Source organism: Leguminivora glycinivorella, chromosome 16 (genome assembly GCF_023078275.1).
Source record: "Leguminivora glycinivorella isolate SPB_JAAS2020 chromosome 16, LegGlyc_1.1, whole genome shotgun sequence".
Taxonomy (NCBI): Eukaryota; Metazoa; Arthropoda; class Insecta; order Lepidoptera; family Tortricidae; genus Leguminivora; species Leguminivora glycinivorella.
Window position 1 is genome coordinate 11,792,201 of NC_062986.1, and position 20,754 is coordinate 11,812,954.

Here is a 20,754-nt window from a genome sequence, read left to right on the forward strand (position 1 = left end):
CCTTTTTAGCCTTTGTATACTATACAAAGTATCATTGTATCTTAATTATTCTATCTTATACTTTATTGCAACTATGTAAAGTCTACTGATCCGCGTTTTGCTTTTAGTACATTTCTTATTCTCTTTCATATTTGTGGGCAAGGGTCGGCATTAAGTATTATGCTTAGATATTTATGATGTTATTCGTTCTCTTATTCAGTGTAATAAAAAGGAAGTCGCCGAGATTTCTCGAGCCTCTTGGTGGACATTTCAATAGGATTATTCAATCTAGTTTGTTGTTGTTTACTGAAACAAGAGTTGTTTTGGGACTATGAAATATTATATTTGCTTATTAGGAATATTTACTTCAGCCTGTGCACTAACAAGTAACGTAAAATTAGCCTTTTTGTTGTTTTGGTAGTAAAACCCTCTACCGCGGGCTAATATCTGAACGCACGCGGCGATGGTGCCGTAGCCGAATGGCATTTCTGCGACGCGAAACGAAAACGAAACGCCGCGAAAGGTAGTCTGGCTCTGTTGCGCCAATACGCACGAGCGATAGAGAAAGATATCTACGAGCGTTTCGTTTCGTGAGCGCTTCGTGAGCGTTTGTGCCATTCGGCTACGTACCCAGGGCGACGGGCGGTATGGCAAGCGATCGCCACTGTCGTCCAACACGAGTACATCCAGTTCTATACATTGTGATCGTGTCTCGCAACGCACCGCACGGGTCCGAGCAGAACTATCCAAATGTATGACTTTATTGAATCTGTTTCGGACGACAGAGTAGGCGGTTTGTGTCGCCGCGTGCGTCTTGTACGCAGTCTAGTTGTATCGTATCCATTACTCCTTCTTTCCATCATGCGTGTGTGTAGAGGTACATTTTAATTAATTTATTTTAGCCATTAATACTACTTCTTCATCATCATCATCCTCCTTGCGTTATCCCGGCATTTGCCACAGCTTATGGGAGCCTGGGGTCCGCTTTGACAACTAATCCCAAGATTTGGCGTAGGCACTAGTTTTTACGAAAGCGACTGCCATCTGACCTTCCAACCCGAAAGGTAAACTAGACCTTATTGGAATTATTCCGGTTTCCTCACGATGTTTTCCTTCACCGAAAAGTGGCTGGCAAATATCAAATGACATTTCACACATAAATTCCGAAAAACTCATTGGTGCGAGCCGGGGTTTGAACTCGCGACCTCCGGAACGAAAGTCGGAAGTACTCACCGCTAGGCTACCAACGCTTTAATACTACTTCCTATTACCGTATTATTAATTTTTGCTTTTCTTTGTTTCAGGTAATTTCTTCAATGAAATTGCAAGACTCGACGCTGCATTCAAGAATAAATTTTGAAATCCATCAATTCCTTCAGAACCATAATGTGCCGATCCAACTTTCGAGAAAAATAGTAAACAAAATTAAGTAAATTATTATAAAGCCTAAATCTAAAAATTGTAAATAAACAGCATCTACGAAACAATTTTTTCTACTTCCGTGTTGTTATTCGTCATTTACCGTGTCGTGCATAGATCGTTAAAACCCTACATAAAAGATGCCCGCCCCCGGCCGGCGCCCCGCGCACCCACGCATACGATATAGCTCTTACAGCATAGTGAGGTAGCCTTTAAGGGATATAGCGGGCCGCGGGGCGCCGGCCGGAGTCGGGCGGCGGCGCGGGGGAGTGCGAGCGACAGGGTGAGTGCAGAAACATTGCAGAGGAAAAGTCAAAATACTTATAGGAAACAGTGCGAATTTCACGAAAGTTATTCTAGAAAACTATTCAAAAGTAAGTGCATGGTCGTAGAAAAAGTATTGTATGCAACGGTGTTTAACTGAGTCAAAAAATACTCGTGGCGTCTTAATAACAATTTTCGGCTTCGCCTCAAATTGTTATCCACGCCACTCGTCTTTTTTGACCTCCTTTAAACGCCTGTTGCATAAAATACTATTATTACGGTACCTTTATTATTATTCGTAGGTACTACGAGTAAATATTTATGTTATCGAAAGCAAATTCTACTTCATATTTTACTGCTAAAGGTAGTTGTGAATATTTCATTGATGTCAACTAAAATACAAGACAAACACTCGTACTTACAGTACCGTTACCATGGGCTGCCCAAGTGAGAGCCGTATTACTTTACTCAGAAAGTAAGTGAGTTTACGTTTGTTTACAATATATTGTGCCTAACTTCACGCCAAAGAAGCTGCTTCTATCCCTTTCTAAGTTTATCAATAAACGGAGAAAGAACTATAGGCGAATGCTACGCCTCTGGTGTTTACGCGATGGAACTAAAATCATAAGTAAATGTAATTTACCTATCGAAATCTGTCAATATAGGGTCTACTGCAAATTTCGAAACATACGCACTGAGGGATTCTTCCTCTTTCACTTTATACTGATAAGAGTAAAAGAGACGCATGTCCACATTTCGATAACTTCGGTATTCGGTAGTAGGCCTCAAACCATAGGCCACATCATTCTGACATGACATTTCTGTCAAGTTATACAAAAATCACACGGAATTTTCACAATTATATTTGCAGTTTTAAATAAAATTATGACTAACATATTGCATTAATTTATAACATTACGTGAAATTCAAGATTAGCTAAAATTGAATAAAAAGATAAACCAGTAAACAAATCAAATAAGGTAATGAGTTATTTTTGGCCATCATATTGTACTATTTACAATTGAGATATTATTATAATGCTCAAAGCAGTTTTTGGTTTCAGAAAGATGACGGAAGCTATGATTGAAATCAATATTTCCGAACAAACCCGTATGGTATTCAGTCAACGTGGAAGATGGTTCAATTGATATTAATACTGTGGCACTCTGGCAGTTACGCTACTCAAAACCTTAGGGCAGCAGAGGGGAGCAGTACCAATTTATAGGTGTTTTTGTTCCGCGATACACTTAATGGTATTATTGGCCATGATCATCACAGGTAATATGTATAGAAGTGCTCCAATAAAGGAAAAAACCTCAACTCCAAAAAATAATTTTGTTACTAAAATAAAGTATTTCATTAATTGACTTTGTTTATTTGTGATGTTCTTGAGTAGTAAAGAAATAGAAATATTTTTTACAGAAAAAGGGTTCATAGCATCTTATATAGAATTAGCTTTTGCCCGCGGTTTCGCTCGCGTACTAAAAGAATTCTTATTCAAACATATACAAATAATAAAATTTTCATTTGGATCCGTAGGTTTCTTGCAGACGTTTGTCTGCGTTTTTTTCAATTACTCATATTACTATTGTTTTTAAAAAAGAAATGCTTGCAGTGGTTGTACAAATGTTATACAGCAACCACAGCGTAGGTAGTAGGTACGAGTAGGTATGTATTCTATATACACTGAGGAAATTACATATTGTACAACAGAACTCACATAGCTCCGTATCTGGGCACTATTGTCGGTGGGTAAAAAGTACTTTCTCGCATTATCGCTTACAATTACCGATTGCCGACCGATTACCCCTATCCCTATCCCTAACCTTACCCCTATCCCTATTAGGGTTTGTTGGGATTTCCGCCAAGCAAAGAACCGGGAAATGAACTTGAAGGCTGTAGGCATAAACCCTATAATTTATGAATTGCACACTATTGGCGCTTTGTAAATAATTTGTAATTGTTCAAAAATACTTCTTTTCATTCATAAAACATTGTATTGTGTAGTTACTAAATAGTCATAAGTTTAGCATTTCAATATGTGCAATATTACTTTTATGATTAACAAAGTAATTGTTATTCCTGTAATTTTTTCTTCTGCTGTATGTTGTATTAAATATTGTATGTCTGTGCTGATTGCCAAGTTGCCAATGCTCCCAATAAATTAAAAAAAAATTGCTTTGTCAACTTTGACACTAGGACTTAGCTGAAATGTCAATCGTTGACGCTGAACCATGGACTTTAAATCTATGCGCTAAACGCCGATCGAAATTCAGTCTAGCTCTGTCATGTCAATACGGAAAAGTGATAGAGATAGCTAAGCTACGATAACGATGTTAATCATAATCGTTTGTGCATTTGGCTACGTGCCCTGCCAAAAAATTAGATACAATTTTTACTTGTTTCAAAATGCTTTTTCTACTCACTTTTGTATCAAATTATAATCTTCATATACACCCCATAATGGCTTATCGCCTTCAAAAGTTCTATACCTTACCTTAGACTGTCGTTACCTATGTCGATATCGTTGTAATTGATGTTTGATATGTACGAAAACGCTGAATTTTAGGTTTTTAGTTTTCGTTTCACATCAATTTATTAAATACTTAGCCTGTTACTCAAGAATATTACAAATTAAACAAAGTCACAGAATGAGATACTTTATTTCAGTAATAGGATAATTTTTTTGAAGTTTTTTCCTTTGGTTCACTTCTAATATATACCCACGAGATATGGTGTTATGGTGACTACAGGTACAAGTATTGTGCATTGAGGAACTAACATGCCCATGAATTGGTACTGCCTGCTGCTGTAGGTAATCAGTTGATTCTTAACTGCCTCAATCATTATCAATTTGAACAATCTTCTACGTTGGGTTTGCTGAATACCATACGGCTGGCATGGAAATATTGTTTTCAATAATATCTTCTTTTTCTGAAAGCAACCAATATAATCCTCTCAACTGTAGCTAAACAGTACAAAATGATGAAGAAGATATTTTTCAAAGGTAATGAGTTATATTTAATAACTCATTACCTTTGTAAAAGTATCAAACACTGGTTTCATCACTGGTTTATCTTTTTATCGAACTACTGACTAACTGGTACATGTAAGCTGTTCTTGAATTTCACGTAATATTATAAATTAATACATATTAGTCATAATTGTATTAAAAATTGCAAATATAAACGAGAAAATGTTGTGGGATTGTTATATAATTTGACAGTAATAATGACACATCACAGTGAATTGGTGGTTTACTTTTACGCTAGTGACTGTCAATGATTACTCACGTAAAGTATTGAGTTTTCACTAGAGACTGTCAAATAGTTCTGGTTCTATTGACTTCATACAATCAGAAAGAGAGCGCCTTAGCTGTAAAGTTAGGAACGTATTGAAAACTCGGAGTAAACACGTTGATAACTTATGGTACCGATGAAAATTTTAGTACGTGAGCGTTTCCGCTTGGAGCGCTGTTCAGTTTTTCCATACATTTTCCGTAACTCTCACTGAAAACGTAACGTATTTTTTAACTCAAAAAAGTCATGGTAAGGCTACAGGATTCATCTAAATATCGATTTCATGAACCTCGTATCTTACTTTACTTTGTATTTACAACTTCAAACTTATGCGATAGAAAATAGAATTGAGATTCAAAGCACATTGAAAGGCTTAAGGTATGAGGTTGTAAACAGAGTCGATATCTTCAGAATTAATTTATACAGTAAAGACATCTGCCCCTAAGCTCGAAGGGCAATGTGCTCTCTTCAATTCGACTAAATTAGTTTAATTTAAACTGAGTTTCATTTACATAAAGCCTAAATTTATGACAGCCTAGTTTAAACAGTATGAAAATGATTTCTCTGTGGACTGTATTGCTTGTGGATCGAGTATTATAGAGAGTTACTGTCAAAGTAAAATGTGTTATCACTGTGAATAGACTGCCATCTCTCGACGGCAATTTGGCCCATATTGTTAGCTTGATGTGTTAAAATGTCAAATATTAATATTAGCGCCATCTAGCCGAGCGTTCCCCAAAGGTGTAATGCCATCTAGGCCACCGTACCTTTTTCTCTAAGGCTCTGCGGTACGTTTTTTTCTTACACTTTATCCGTTTATACGGAGTTACATATGTCTTTGGTATAACGAAAAGTGCTGAATGAGGAGGCACATGCACTGACATTTTATCCCACCAGGCGGCGCCTGTGCAAGTGTCTAGGCATATGATGTCGATATGAGGCATTCATATGTCAGAGAGAGAAAAACATATCATCTTCTCGCTCTCACGTATGAAATTCTTTATCTATGCTATGGACTAATAAGGTGGCGCCATCTGTAGGTTATGACAGATGGCGCCTTGAGTGTGCCTCCTCATTGATTAAAATCCGACGTATGTTTGTATTTTTCAAACAAAGAGGTCGCTACTGGACGTTGGCCTCTTAAGTGTATACGTATACTGTACAGTCACATCAAAATATATGGGTGTAGAAAAGTTGCTCAAAAATATGTCCAATAGCATATCGGCGAATTAATTATATTTTCACCACACCAACTGTTAAAGGCTTACTTTGCTATGCGAAAACAGATAACAAAATTGCATTTTATCTAAAAGAGTGCAAAGTAATTTCATACAAATTTTAACTTGATGCCTTAAGCTGATTGGTAGAATTTACCTATAAATGATGATTTTGAATCATAAATATTGGATAAATTGATGGATTTCATTTAGTTTGATGTTTTATAGTCAATTTTGTGTTTCACTCTGTGGCAAAGTTTGTTTAACCATCGTGCCTTGAAACCCTCGCAACGCTCAAGATTCCACTTTGCCCCCCTTGAAAAACAAATAACTATTTTACACTTGGCTATACTTATGCACTACTGCCATTGATATACAATCAAATCAATTATAGTATAATCAATTCTGATTCAAATGAAATTCAGATTGAATTGTCTATTAAAGTCCCTACTGTTGCTCAACTACGTCTGTTGCATACTGTAAATTTTCATAAAATCAATATCTATCTATTAGCAGGCGTACGTGAGTGCCCTACTAAAAAGCAACGCAACAATGAAGTAAAATATCCTGGAGGCAGGTTTAAATTTACATTTACACATAAAAATGATGTTATTTTGATACTACGACTACCTTAATGACAATAGTATTGATGCGAACGGGACATTATGGATGAAAGATGCCGAAATGAACCCGACTTCGCCCCTTCCAAATCTCGGCTAGTACTTTATGAAATTGACAGTTAAACTGTGCTGCTTACTGTAGAAATAACCAAATCACGTACGCCGTAAAAGTAAAAATAATAAAGCTGGAAAATTAAATTAAATAATTGAGTGGAACAGTGAACGGCAGTGCACTAGCAAGCCACCGACGATAAATCTTTCGACGTTCGTACAGTCCGTTTGACGGGCACAACCCTAAATAATGGGCGGAATTTTGCGCCATAGACCAGGGCATAAACTATTAAAGAGACGGCTACAACCGACGATGGTGCAATTTTATGACCCGCTTTTGCATATTGAATGGGACGCCACTCGCGCTGGAAAATAGCCGGGTTTTTTATTGGAGATTAACAAATTATTGCATTCGTGCCCAAAATAATGTTTACTTGGTGAGAATGCTGATCTTTGATAGTACGAATAAGATCATGCTAAATGCATTGTTTGTTTTGATAAGGGTAGGCAAGAATTTGACACATTTGTGGTAGCCGAGTGTACTAGTTACATAAACATAACTTATAGCTTTTCCGTTTTTTAAGATGTTCGAAATCCGTTTACTGGGCATTATCGCGAGAAGAATCATCAAAAAATTTTTTTAAGGTAGGTCAATTTTTTCTTACTCAGAATCACGAGCCCTTTCGATCTAGGATAAAAAACGAGAGACAAAAAAATGGTCCCAAAATTTTCTATTATTTTGCATACTTTCCACTTTGTAACCGCTGTACAAAGTGTTTGAAAAATAGTAAGAAAGTGGAAAAATTAAATTAGGGACGCTTTTCCGCCTAGTAGGATCGAAAGGGCTCGTGATTCTGAGTAGGAAAAACATTAAATTTACCTATTTTGGAAAAAAAAGTTTAGAATCTTTTTTCGCGAAAACGCCCTACTATACTAAGACGTGCTACGCTACGACGTAGTTGATCTTAGAGAACCGAAAAGATAAGATACTATTATACTAATAGAGTGGAGGTTGACCTCTGTGAGCTCGGCGTCGGCGAAAGCTGGCGCGATACCGCTCAAGACCGAGCAAAGTGGCGTGCTCTTGTGTTGGAGGCCAAAACTCATTTTGGGTTATCGCGCCAGCCAAGTAAGTAAGTAAGTATACTAAATAAAGTAACATGTATCATTTCTTTAGATTTTTATGAACTTTTAAACGGATAAGAAAACAATGTGAAGCTTTTAATCCTCTGGCGCAGGGGTCTCAGCAGCAGATTCCTCGCCTTCCGTCACCTCTGCAGGCTCTGAAGCGGGCTCCGAAGGCGTGCCCGCAGTGGACTCCACCGCGCTCTCCCCTGCGATCTCTGCTGGCTCCTCGGCAGGTTGCTCACCAGCTTCTGACTCCGCAGCCGGCGCCTCAGGCGGTGGCTCTGATGCAGCTTCAGGCTCTGTTTCGGCCGGTGTAGGAGGAGCTTCCGATTTAGCAGGTTCAGGTTCTGGTGGTGGAGGCGCTTGGACGACTGGCGCAACTTCGGCTGGAGCAGCGGCAGGAGCAGGCGCCGCCGCAGGAGCCTTTGCCTCAGCTTCCTTCGCTTCCTTTTTATCCTTCTTCTGTTTCCTCTCGAGCGGCAAATAGAGTTTGTAATCCTGAGGCAACTCTTCTTCTGTGTACAAACGGTCGCTGAAATAAATCCTGCGCAATCGAGCATTGGCATGCACTTGAACACGGAGCGTTTCAATGAACTGCGTGCCATACGCTCTCTTCGTAAAGTCTGCCAAATTAAACTGTATCTGGTTCCATCCCCCTGAAAGTCCGATAGGCATGCTCGTGCAAAACGGTTTGATTTTTGTAGTCGATTGAAAATTTGATATTCTGAACCTTCGCCGCATATTGCTGTCATCGAGAACAGTTATTTCGAAAGAGAAATACCGTTTTAGATTTTTCACTATTATGACGAGAAAAGGTAATTTTATACCCAAAACTTGGTTATTTCTGGGGCAAGTGATGTAAGTAGTCGCAACGTTGGTGCTTACGATTTCGAGCACAATGGAATTTACTTCGTTGTCGGTGAGCCGCTTGATGTGGCCGTTCTGGACTTCGCTGTCCCATATCGCTAGAGGATTAGATCCACAACTATAAAATATTGATAACAATCCGCTCTGATACGTATTTTTAAACATTATAAACAAAAATAATATCAACTGAATCGTCAAAAATATTGACAGTACATGTATCTTGTGACACTTGATTGACAAACTTGACGCTTGCCAGCCATTTTTGTTTGTACAACTGATACCGTAAAGAGGTCGTGACATTGTAAAAATAATATTCAATCATTATTTTTATTTATTTTATTTCGAGAGTACAAAAACTATAAACAATACATTAAGATGTAAAGGAAATAATTAATAGTAGAGTACATTTAATTATATACAAAAGCTAGTAATAGTTACAACGTAAAATATCCATATTATCTATAGTCAAAAACATTTATAATAATGTATTATATTAATCTATGTGAACACAGCGTCAAATAAATAGTAACATAATTTGTAAATTCTACTGTAGAAAGAACCACATTATCTGCCGGTATATTTAGCCACTTTGCCTATCGTAAATTACTCTCATTCAGCTGGAGCAGAAGCTGCCTCGGCTGCTGCCTCTCCTGCCGGTTCTGCGGCCGGAGCTGCCTCTGGCTGTGCCTCTGCGGCTGCTTCAGGCGCCTCTGTAGCCGCTTCAGGCGCCCCTGCGGCTGCTTCTGGTTGACCCTCTGCGGCCGCTTCGCCTTCAGCTGGCGCTGGTTCCTCTGCAGGCGCTTCTGCTGCTTCCGGAGCAGCTTCACCCTCCGGAGCTGGAGCTTCGGCCTCAGCAGCGGCAGGCTCTTGTGCGGCAGGAGGTTCTTCCTCCTTAGCCGTCGCTGGCGGCGCACCACCTTCCACGGGACCTGTTTCAGGAGGGCCCGCCGGAGGCAGCTGCACAATGCTGGCCTGAGATGTTGTTTTCAGTTTCGTTTGAGATGTCTCTAGCAGCTGTTTAGACGGCGGCTTAATTACGGTAGTTTTACTTCCTTCGTCACCCTTTTTGCCTTTACCTACTTTACTAGGTAGAGGAAGGAAAATTCGGTATTCGGCAGGCAAATCTTCTTCAGGAGTCAACTTTTCTGCAAAGTAAATTCGCCTGAGACGAATATTAGCGTTCACTTTAATCTTTTGTACTTCAACAAACGCCTTGTTATATGCACGACGAGTGAATTCAGATAGGTTGAACTGGATCTGGTTCCAACCGTCAGCGAGTCCGATTGGCATAGCGGTAGCCATAGGCAAGATCTGTGTAGTACTCTGAAAGTTAGCTACCCGGAATCTTCTCCTTGTCCCAGTGTCGTCCATAATAGTCACCTCAAACGTGAAATATTTCTTCAAATTCTTTACCACCATAATCATAAACGGCATAGTGATTCCAAGAATTTTGTTATTTGGTGGACATGTTATATACGCTGTACTTACATTATTTCCTCTTATATCTAGCACCATGGACTTCAGGTCTGGGTCTAGCAGCCTTTGTACATGACCGTTCTCCATGTGGACGTCCCATAACTCTAAAGGTTTAGAGCCGCAGCTAAAGAACACGGTTAAGAATCCGCGTTGGTACGCCGTCCGGAACATTCTAGATCTAGTTGAAACACACTTACGGTTTCAACGTTCTTTATATTAGCCCTCTTCAATAAATATTTCCAATATTTAATATGAATTATTTACCTTTTGCTTAAATGTCTTTCTGCCTGTCACCTTTTTAAAACTATATTTGTCAACTCTGTTCTGCGACAAAAAAGGCTATGAATCTATCAAGAATATGGTCAGTGCGGGCAAGACCGGCATACTTTATTTGAAATAAAGTTTGAGTGGATAAAACTAGGCAATTAAAGTAGTCTGGAGTAATCCTCATGGTCCTAAAAAATATTATATTTTACAAAGCTGTTTATACATTGGTGAATTAAAGTAACTTATATGATATGACCCCCCGCGCTGAGTAAGGCAAGACCGTCTAATGCTCGTTGTCGCGTAATTTCATATGGGAAGTTTGAAATTATCAACTTATCATAATCTAAAATTGTCGTAGGGTTTTAACAACATTAAATAAACATTAAGTTAATTTTACGTCACTCATATTTTTAGTCAATCGTGTCCGTAGAGTCCATTTATCGACCTAAAGTTTAGCTACCCCATGTTGGACTGATCTGAATGTCAGCTAAACTTTTTAGAAAATTTACGAAAAAGGAAATGATTGTCGGAGTAGAAATTATTGGATTTGACTAAGTCTCGTACGTGGGCATTGTGCTATGTACAGTGTACACTGTACAGTCACGGGGAGTTGGGTTCGGCGCCGGACTACTTAAATCCGTCGCCGGCGGAAATTAGTATTTTTCTACCCCCATCTTTTGTGTTCACTTATTCTACTGACTTTTCTATTTATAGTATGTGGGTATTAGGGTGAAATCTCTTATAAGTTTCTTTAAGAATTCTTGCTCTTCCATTTTGCAATATTTATGTGTACAGTAAAAGTTTCAAATAAACACTGTTGTACTTAATCAATGTGTTCACCCGCGATGCAATATTAGCAATATATAGCCATTCCATGGATATTAACCGTACCTTGTAGAGCACTTCGTAACAAATGAGAAAGTCGGAAAACACAAAAACTTCCCAACGTACGAGTATACGTAGAAATATAAAAAAAAAACTTTTAAAAGAAAAGCTCGTTTCGCTGTGATTTATCATCCCATTTGTCATCCTCGACACTAGGAAAATATGTCACGCAAACCCACAAGTAACGCTCACACGCGGCTGGCAAAATAACATTTTTGTCGTCTCTAAATCACGTGACTTTTCCACTATGCGGGCGCCCTTAGAGACGCGTCGGCAAAACCTCGGGACAAAGGATAGATGAAAAAGATCCTTTGTCCGTGGCGATAAGGAGTGCATGTGAAGCGAGACATACGTGCCTTGGCGCCTACTTACCTCGTCGCACCCATCAGACTTTGTATTCTTATGGTGCACAGTTGAATGAGACGGATTCTCGCTTGGACCATTGTAAAGTGACCTATAAGTTCTATAACAACCATGATCAATGGAAGAGCAGTTCGATCAAGCAATCAAGTCGCCCGCACTTCGCTAGCATTTTGAGTATCATCGACGCTCCTACACATCAACATTAGCTACCTCGCTCGAGATAAGATTTTCTCGAATGTTTTTTGCAACTTAGGGGAATTCCCCCGTTGTTAAGATATCATTGCAATTTTTTGGGATTAATGGTATAGAAAACGTATAGCGATAACACCAACGGCTGTCGGAAGAACAATAAGATATATTGTTTTCACAAGCCGCTTTTCCGGTAAAGAGAATCAAATACGTCAAAGAATCTGAAGAATGATGTCAGAAATCAGAAACTGTATTTTTTATGGAAAAACGATGTTGTACTCTATTGTTGGTAGGTACAGTACATTAACACCAGTAAAGCGGAGAAGCAAATTAATTTGCGTAGGCATTTTTATGGAACGAAACCTTCCAGCTTCAAAGTAAATGATTTTATGACGGCGACTTTTGAAACGTATCTGAAAGTCTGAAAACTGTAGTCGATTCGCTGAAAAAACAGAAAGCGGCGTTTCAGGGTAGATATAGCCAACTTCACAATCGCTTCCGCTCTCGTGGCTATCTCTTCGCTCTTCTGTAGTGGCACGACAGAGGCAGACTGCGTTTCGACCGCCACGCTTGTCACTTTGGCTAGACTTGTGCTTGGTATATTTACAAAGCTCATTGCGCGGCGCAGCGAAGCGTGGTCTGCATAATGTATCGAACGACTCGGCGAGCTTTGTCTGCGTTATTTACAACCGGCCCGTGTATTCACGCGGAAATTGGATTTGTAAAATAAGACACTGTATAAATAATCTTTATCTAACATATCTCCGCGCGGGCCATGAATCGCAAGCTTTAATTCGTTCTGCATAAAACACATCAAAACGTTTTTTCTGAGCGAAAGTTGTGATGAAGATGTGTAGGTATAAATATTCTTTATCTATAGGTAGAATCACGTAGCGAGATACACTGATAAAAGATGGACGAAGGAAGTGACTCTATGGAAAGGCCCTGACGTAAAAAGAAAGTCAGGACGACCACGAAAACGATGGAGTGACGACATTGCAGCTACCGCCGGCCCAACATGGATGAATAAGGCAAAAGACAGGGACGAATGGAACAAATTGGAGGAGGCCTTTACCCAATAAAATGGGGTTCCTAACAACTAAGAAAAAATATATATATACAAAATAAGATACTAACAATAAGATTAAGTCTAAAACTAACAATAGCTAAATCAAATTTATGTCAAAACGAATAAATAGTTTAAAAAAAAAAAATAATGTAAAAAAAAAAAAGAAAGTGTAACATATATACTATGTACGTAGTTGTTAAGGAAAATAAAGAGGCTTTCTATTCTTCTATTCTATTCTATAGGTAGAATCAAAGGGCACATTCTCGCAACAGCTCCTACGTAATACGTAACGCTTAATATTTAATAAAATAATAATAGTGAAGATACCGGGAAGCAAATGTGCAAGTTCTAGGAGCTCATTAATATTGCTATAATAATAATGTCTGAGCGACTTATACGTTTAATTTTATTTGATACATTACACATTTATATGATTTCTCTGTTACCAATCAATGATAGTGTCGAAACCTCGGAAGAAAGACTCAAACCAAACTGTATTTTTTATACAACGGCAGATGAAAATTCACGCATTTTTATTATTACCTTAGTTGCTTTGAATGCACCTTTTAATATCTGAAACTTTATCATCATTTTTCTTCACAGGAGTGTGCAAGAATCTTATTTCTATGGTAACGCGGACGCCATGATATTGCAGCTAGAAATAATCGTCGTCAGCCGGCCAGAGACAATGTATCGAAATTAATATCGTCGCTCGCCGAACAATTTGTCCGGCCGGAATGCGGATAATTAAACGGCCGGTCCTTAGCCTGGGAGCTGAAAGTATAGCTATAGTTCACTAATAAATCTTTGGAACAGGTCCAGTGTTTTGTAAAGATAACGACGTAATTGTGACAACAATGGCGATGCAATCGTTGGCACATTTATTATCTGTTTTACAAGAATTACATATATACATAGATTCATACATTACTTTTTTGACTTGCAGTTTTCTTGCAGTATATTTTTAGTGGGTGAGTTAGGGCGGAAACCAAATCGCATACGCATGAACGGTATTCAATATGAGACTTTCACTCGATTTTAAATTAATTTACTTAGATTGACGTTTACGGATTTTCAAGAAAATATTATAAGTACTTAAATACGTATTCAGACTTATAATCATTTAGAAAAATTCAAATATTTACTTCAAAAAGCCTTACCTCCTTATTCATAAACGTTCTCTAAAGTTACCAAGCCAATAAAGTTCGTTTGTCTCTTTCCGATGTATTGGTGTGATAGAAAGGGACAAACGAACTTTATCGGCGTGATAATTTTAGAGAATGTTTATGAATAAGGGGGTAAAACTTTAACATCATACTTATTATTGAGATTTAAGTTGTATATGTATACGTAGGGGATTATGAATAGTTTGTAAAATCAAATTAATTACACTATTTTATATAAGTATTTGTGTATTTAACGAAATTAAAATACGTTGAACAACAAAACAAAACATATAATATATTCTAGTAGGCTTCGAACTCCGACCGGTAGAAAATTCCGCTTCCTCGAATACGTTTTCTCTGTCAAATGCATTCCGCGAGATAAGGACAGACATATTGCCAAGTCGAGGCGGGTGAATGGCTATTATAAGCCTCGGATTTCAGTTCATTTTTCGCTCCACATTCAGAGGTGTAATTCACAATGCCTATCAAATGCCTAGCTTGATATCGACGAAGTTAAATTCTATTACGGCAGTTGTCACAAACATATTATCGATGAAGCTGTCCGTTAGCTTTTAAACGCCTACATATCAAGTGAAATTGCTTTAAAGAGAAACCTATTCTTTTACACTTAAATATTTATCATACACTAAAGAAAAAACGACCGGGTCCATCGGTGGCCGATGAAGGAATAGAATCCGCGTCTTGAGCTTACGCGGCTAAGGCACTGAGCACTAAGATAGACTAATGACAACCTCATACACAAATCAAGAAATATTTTAATAATTATTCTCCTTCAATTCAATTATTCTCCTCAAAGGTTAACTGGAAGAGATCCCTTAATGATAAGCTCTTTTTCTTGTGTTTTGTATTATTTTCTGGTACAATAAAGTGTTTTATTACTATACTACTACAAATCATTCGAGGGGTTAGTGGTCAAACCCGAAATATTGAGGAAACTTGTTCTTTTAAATTCGATGACGAAAATTCTATGTGCAATTTCCACAACATTCTTATTTCAATGAAAAATAATCTCAATGTATCGGGTCTTACCTCTAATCCTTCGCAAGGCTATCATCATGGCGCCTTAAGGCCACATTACACTGGTTGACTGCACTAACGCATAACCAACGGGAAGGACATCGGCCAAGCCCCGGCGCATCGGAATGAAGACATATATTTCGCTCTTGTCGTCCTTTTAATCCGACGTGCCTGTCGAAACTCGTAAATCTGAAATGTCGATTAGGACACTGTTTGTCCCTGTCGACGTCTAATAAATTGCAATAAGCGGGGATTACTGCGGAAAAATACCGCTATGATGCGATATTGAGACAAATACCAGGTACAAATGCCTACATGTACACGATACACGTGTGTACACAAACATGTCGTATCAATCAAATTAGGTCTACGTTTTGAATGTGCTGCGTTTATAATTTGTATAACATAATATTTATTATAGACCTCTGCAAAAATGACAAACTTTTTCTCTTTGAATAATCGTATTTTTCTAGAATCAGTAAAATGAAAGCAACATTTAATAAAAAGGGTAGGTACATTGCATATTGACTACTCATGAAAGTCATTAATGACAAGATCCAAGATTGTTTGAAATGTATTTTTTGCCAACATAATATTTAGTCTTCCCACGGCTGCTCACAAAAAATACCTATTGAATTACGAATGAAAATGAAGATCTATAAAATAATGAAAAAGGGGAAAAAGGTTCCGGAAAATAAATGTTTAAGAAGATAAATTTTAACTGAACTGAATATAATTTTTACGATAAGTACGGCACGGAATTACGAGCGAGAAGTGAAAAAGCCTTTCTTGCCAAGCATTATTTCTGTTTCGAGTTATCCAAGGCGCACAAATAAATTGGTCTTACGTATTAAAAATTCTACACATAACAAGATTCTGCCAAGAAATCCTGCCAAGATTTCCCGAGTTCCTGCTCCGTGCCAATAATAAAAATAGGATACTGGGAAGCTTTTTCTTTCCCTTGTCATGTAATAACTGGGCTTGTTCTGATGTTTTCGTATTTAATTTTAGTAACTCGGGTCATTTTTCGTGGAAAAACGGAACAACGTTCCAGCTCTCGTGAATTGCCCTAATCTGGGCAATACACCTATGTATAGAGTTAAGTTTATTACATGGATAAATATCAACTGGTGTAGTTGTACTTGTTTGTACAATAATTAAATGTCATACGTTTGTAAAAGTTTAGCGCTAGACATTCTACATGGACACCAAGTGAGACAAACAATCACGGACAGTGAAAACGGGATACTTTCCATCGATTTTTTCATACAAAGTGACCCGTATTTACTGTCCGCGAGTGTAGTTTTAACAAATTTGCGGCTACAATTAGTTGTACAATTTCTTGCAATGTTAGTTCAGAGTGTAAATATTTCTGCAACCCCCGGACAGAATTATAAGCAGTATCAGTACCTCTGAATCTAACACAATTAAGATAATTATACCTATATCTAAAAACTTTCTCCAAATATGCCCATCTAACCCTATGCACTGGCCCGATGCCAGTCCTAAAAGGAATTTGTCAGCGACGCGTCTCAGTGTAAAAAGTTAATGATATGTGAAGATCCCTCGGATATCCCTGTCTAATTGTAAGTGAATTTAATGGTTCGAGCGAGGGGTAAGCTGTGAAATTATGTAGGACAAATTTTGGTGGAGCCCAGCTTAGTCAGAGGTTAGTTCCGCTAGGGTACGTTTGGATTGATTAGGAGGTTTGCTAAATAATTGGGGTAGGTATATAAACAGCGGCAATCTTAAGCACAAAAGCCTCAAAAGGCTACTTTTAAAACAGGTTGCTAACGAATATTAGAGGTATATGGGCGCTCATCCAAACACCTTGCAGCCTAAATGGTCACGAACCGTGCAGTTTCGGAGGAATTTCCCTTGTGACATCCCTTGAGTTGCAGGCTGGTCCGTTCGAGGTCACGGTGACCGCTTTCCATCAGGCGTTTGCCACCAACGTGGTATATTTTTGGAAGTTAAGAACCCTCGATTCCCACTGACCAGGCGGAGTCTGAGCGCATTTCAAATGTGCCGATTATGGCCACCAGCCGGTTGGCTTCTCCCAGACACAGACGGCTCTGGACGTACTCCATCACACTGCCATAAGCACATCATTCGCCTAGGATTGAAAATGCGCTCCGGTGCGGTCGGACTCCAGCCGGTCGGTGAAAATCATACATTAGAGTTTATTTCCGCACCAAATTCAGATAACCAAGTTTATTTGAATTTAGCTGGCGAGTCGATAAGGCAATTCAAAGTTACATACACATAGGTATATTAGGTAATTCCTCTTTTATTCGGGCATATGTATAACGGAGCTACGCTGTTACGTTATCGCCCAAATCAGCCCAAATCAATTGGGTCATTTTAAGATTGTTCTCTTTTTTGTTTAAACTTTTATTGCCTTGGTTCTTACTGTAATTTTGTGTTACTTATTTCACTAAAGGCCACTTGCACCAACGGAAATGGAGGGTGAACCCGAGGGTTAACCCACCATTTTATATGGAATTTGACAGATGACAGATCACTAACCCTGAGTTAAGTTTTTGGTGCAAGTGGGCCTAATAAATAATAATGTGTTGCCCATATTTATTACCGCCAGCATACGTTCGGAATAGCGTTTAAAACTTGTATGACTATTATACTCTCCTTGCACCCTACCAAGTGAATGCCGCGACACTGAAGGGTGTGCACTGTGCATCCAGCGCGAAGGTCTTCCGCCTGAGTAACCCTTGTCGCCCGTACTTGAGCACTAAACATTATGCGCAGGATTATGGCGATGTGCAACCGTCTTTACTGACCTACCTATAGGTGTTACATGGTTCGCTGGGTCGGGTATTTAGGGCTTCGACATACTTTGCGAGGAAACTCGCTCATTTTTTTGCCATTACGGCATAGATCTAGGGGGGAAAATAGGTTACAGCAATCCCACACTAACATCTACCGAGCGCCGGCGTCTAAACAAAGTCGTACTTTTTCTATAGAGACTTGAGTGAGTCTCTAGTTAACGCTTATAAGATGCTAGTATGGCCCTTATTGCCCTTAATAAAACACGCAGTGTAGGAGAAAAGTGACGATCGAAATGAATGCCACTACTTAGTTCTAATTTAATATCTATGAATAGAAGTTGCTACATATATTAAGTATGATTTGGTTACCTAGGCATAAATTTTACACGCCTAGTATGTTACTGAAAATGTACTGAATATCCATGTTTTTTTATAATATTCGTACCTCTTTTAATCAAAATAAAAACAAAAACACACGACGACTTGGGGAGCATTTTTTATTTATAAGTTAATTTTAAGTTTGTACATAGTTTAGTTTAGTTAATGTATTTTCTTTAGTGTATATATTTCAATTTGTTTTTTGTTTTTATATTTCATTTTGTTTCGTTAAATAAATAAACACATCAAAACACAGAATCATCTGAACGCCAATGAACATCAGCCTTGGGCCTTGGTATCCCACTATAAAATAAAGTGCCAGGAATTTCATCCGGCAAATGCAATTTTAGACAATAAAGTGCACATGATCCATTAGAGGTAGTAAGTGGAGGCAGTAAACGCCCTCAGCAGGAGCTATTATACGACTTTTATATTCACACTTAAGGTTTATTGAAAGTTCCTGCTGGCTTTGTTTCAGCGACAATGAAATAGCTCAATTTAATGCATTTGTTTTAAAGTAAGTGAATATTATGATCGCTATTCTTTGACTTTGTGAGTTAGGTTTAAAAATAAAGAGAATCGTTGATTTAAATTTTCACGATTATTACACATGACGACCGGTCTGGCTCAGTCGGTAGTGACCCTACCTGCTAAGCCGCGGTCCTGGGTTCGAATCCCGGTAAGGGCATTTATTTGTGTGATGAGCACAGATATTTTGTTCCCGAGTCATGGATGTTGTCTATGTATAAAAGTAACATAGTCCGTAAGTCACTATATTTTACTAACAAAATTATGGATCATTTGGTCTGAAATAAACGATTTTTTTTTTATTTTTTTTTTTTATAAGTATGTACATATTTATCTATTTAAGTATATATATCGTCGCTTAGCCCATAGTACAAGCTTTGCTTAGTTTATGGCTAAGTTGATCTGTGTAAGGTGTCCCCAATATTTATTTATTTATTTTATTATTTATTTGCTAAAGTCATTCACCATACTCTTTTTTAACATACCAGGGCCTCGTTTCTCGAAAGGTACAAGCCTTGTATTACAAGTGCGCGAACTGTCAAATCGTATGGGTTGTCATGGAAACACACTTGTAATACAAGGCTTGTACCTTTCGAGAAACGGGCCCCTGACCTCTGTTTGTTTTACTAGTATTTTTGCTCTTTAAAAAGTGACGTTTACCTAAATTTCCAGAAAAGTTGCGGGATTACACGACTCGAAATAAAAATGTCTTATTTTTCAAGCGGGTGAGCTTGAAGCTTTGTGACCTAAGATACATTTTACTTTCGTTACCTACATTTCAACAATTTGTAAGAAACTATGTCACTAAGAGAAACATAACAAGGGCGTACAATGTATAAATGTCATTTATTTAATACTAGCCTTTGCCCCGCGGCTTCGCTCGCGTTAAACTCGAAAATTGCGGAATGATCCATACAAACTTCCACCCCCCATTTTAGAGAAGTGGGGGTTGGAAGGAGACAAAGAGGCAACTATCTCCACTTAAAAAATCACGTCAATTCTTCGCTCCGTTTTTCCGTAAAAGTCGGACAAACAAACAGACACACACACTTTCCCATTTATAATATTAGTAAGTATGGAGTTACATCCGTGTCTTACGTAAATCCCACTGAAACCCATATGTATGGAGCCAAAGGAAAATATCTGGGTGGATACAGGAAAAGCTTACCAACCTCTTTACTCTCCCTTTCCACCCTCGCGTTAAGTACGAGATACACAAACTATAGCAACTAACGACGTCAGCTTATTCTATCTCACGTTTGTATAGACGCAGTCGTGTGGAAACATCCTTTTTATTTTATCACAACCGGTTGGTACAATGAGGAGGCACACTCAAAGGTTATGACAAATGGCGCCACCCTATTAGTCCATACGTGAGAGCGAGAAGATGACATGTTTTTTCTCTCTCTCACATATTTAGGAATGACAGTGACATACCTAGACACTTGCACAGGCGCCGCCTGGCGAGATAAAATGTCAGTGTGCCTCCTCATTCGAACAATACTTCTTACATATCAAAACGGTATGTGATCGATCGATATGCCAGTGGCATTTCTACAATCAAAAATGTCAAGAAATGGAATTCCTTGCCGACGGCTATATTTCCGAGCTCATATAATCCGGCAACCTTCAAATCAAGAGTGAAGAGGCATCTTCTGGGCCAGCTCACTCCATCGCATACCATATCTGTGCCTTTGGCTAGTCTGTGGCTAAGAGTAAGCCCATTTATAATAAAAAAAAGTTACTTTTGTTACCACTGTGAAAC

The 20,754-nt window shown here is 38.4% G+C and overlaps 2 protein-coding genes across 2 annotated transcripts in view; one reads left to right on the forward strand and one right to left on the reverse strand.

The window, feature by feature from the left end:
* The window catches only part of LOC125234426 (semaphorin-1A), a 602,298-nt gene that overhangs the window by 349,267 nt on the left and 232,277 nt on the right, over positions 1-20,754 (forward strand). The gene's annotated exons all lie outside the window — the stretch shown is intronic.
* LOC125234428 (cilia- and flagella-associated protein 20-like) lies at positions 8,013-9,062 on the reverse strand. The gene has a single exon (XM_048140663.1). It carries the CDS (start codon positions 9,007-9,009, stop codon positions 8,071-8,073), a length of 939 nt encoding a protein of 312 aa, XP_047996620.1. The 5' UTR covers positions 9,010-9,062; the 3' UTR covers positions 8,013-8,070.

Excerpts from the sequence above, each read along its gene's own strand:
- LOC125234428 (XM_048140663.1), bottom strand. The coding sequence starts at position 9,009 with ATGTTTAAAAATACGTATCAGAGCGGATTGTTATCAATATTTTATAGT.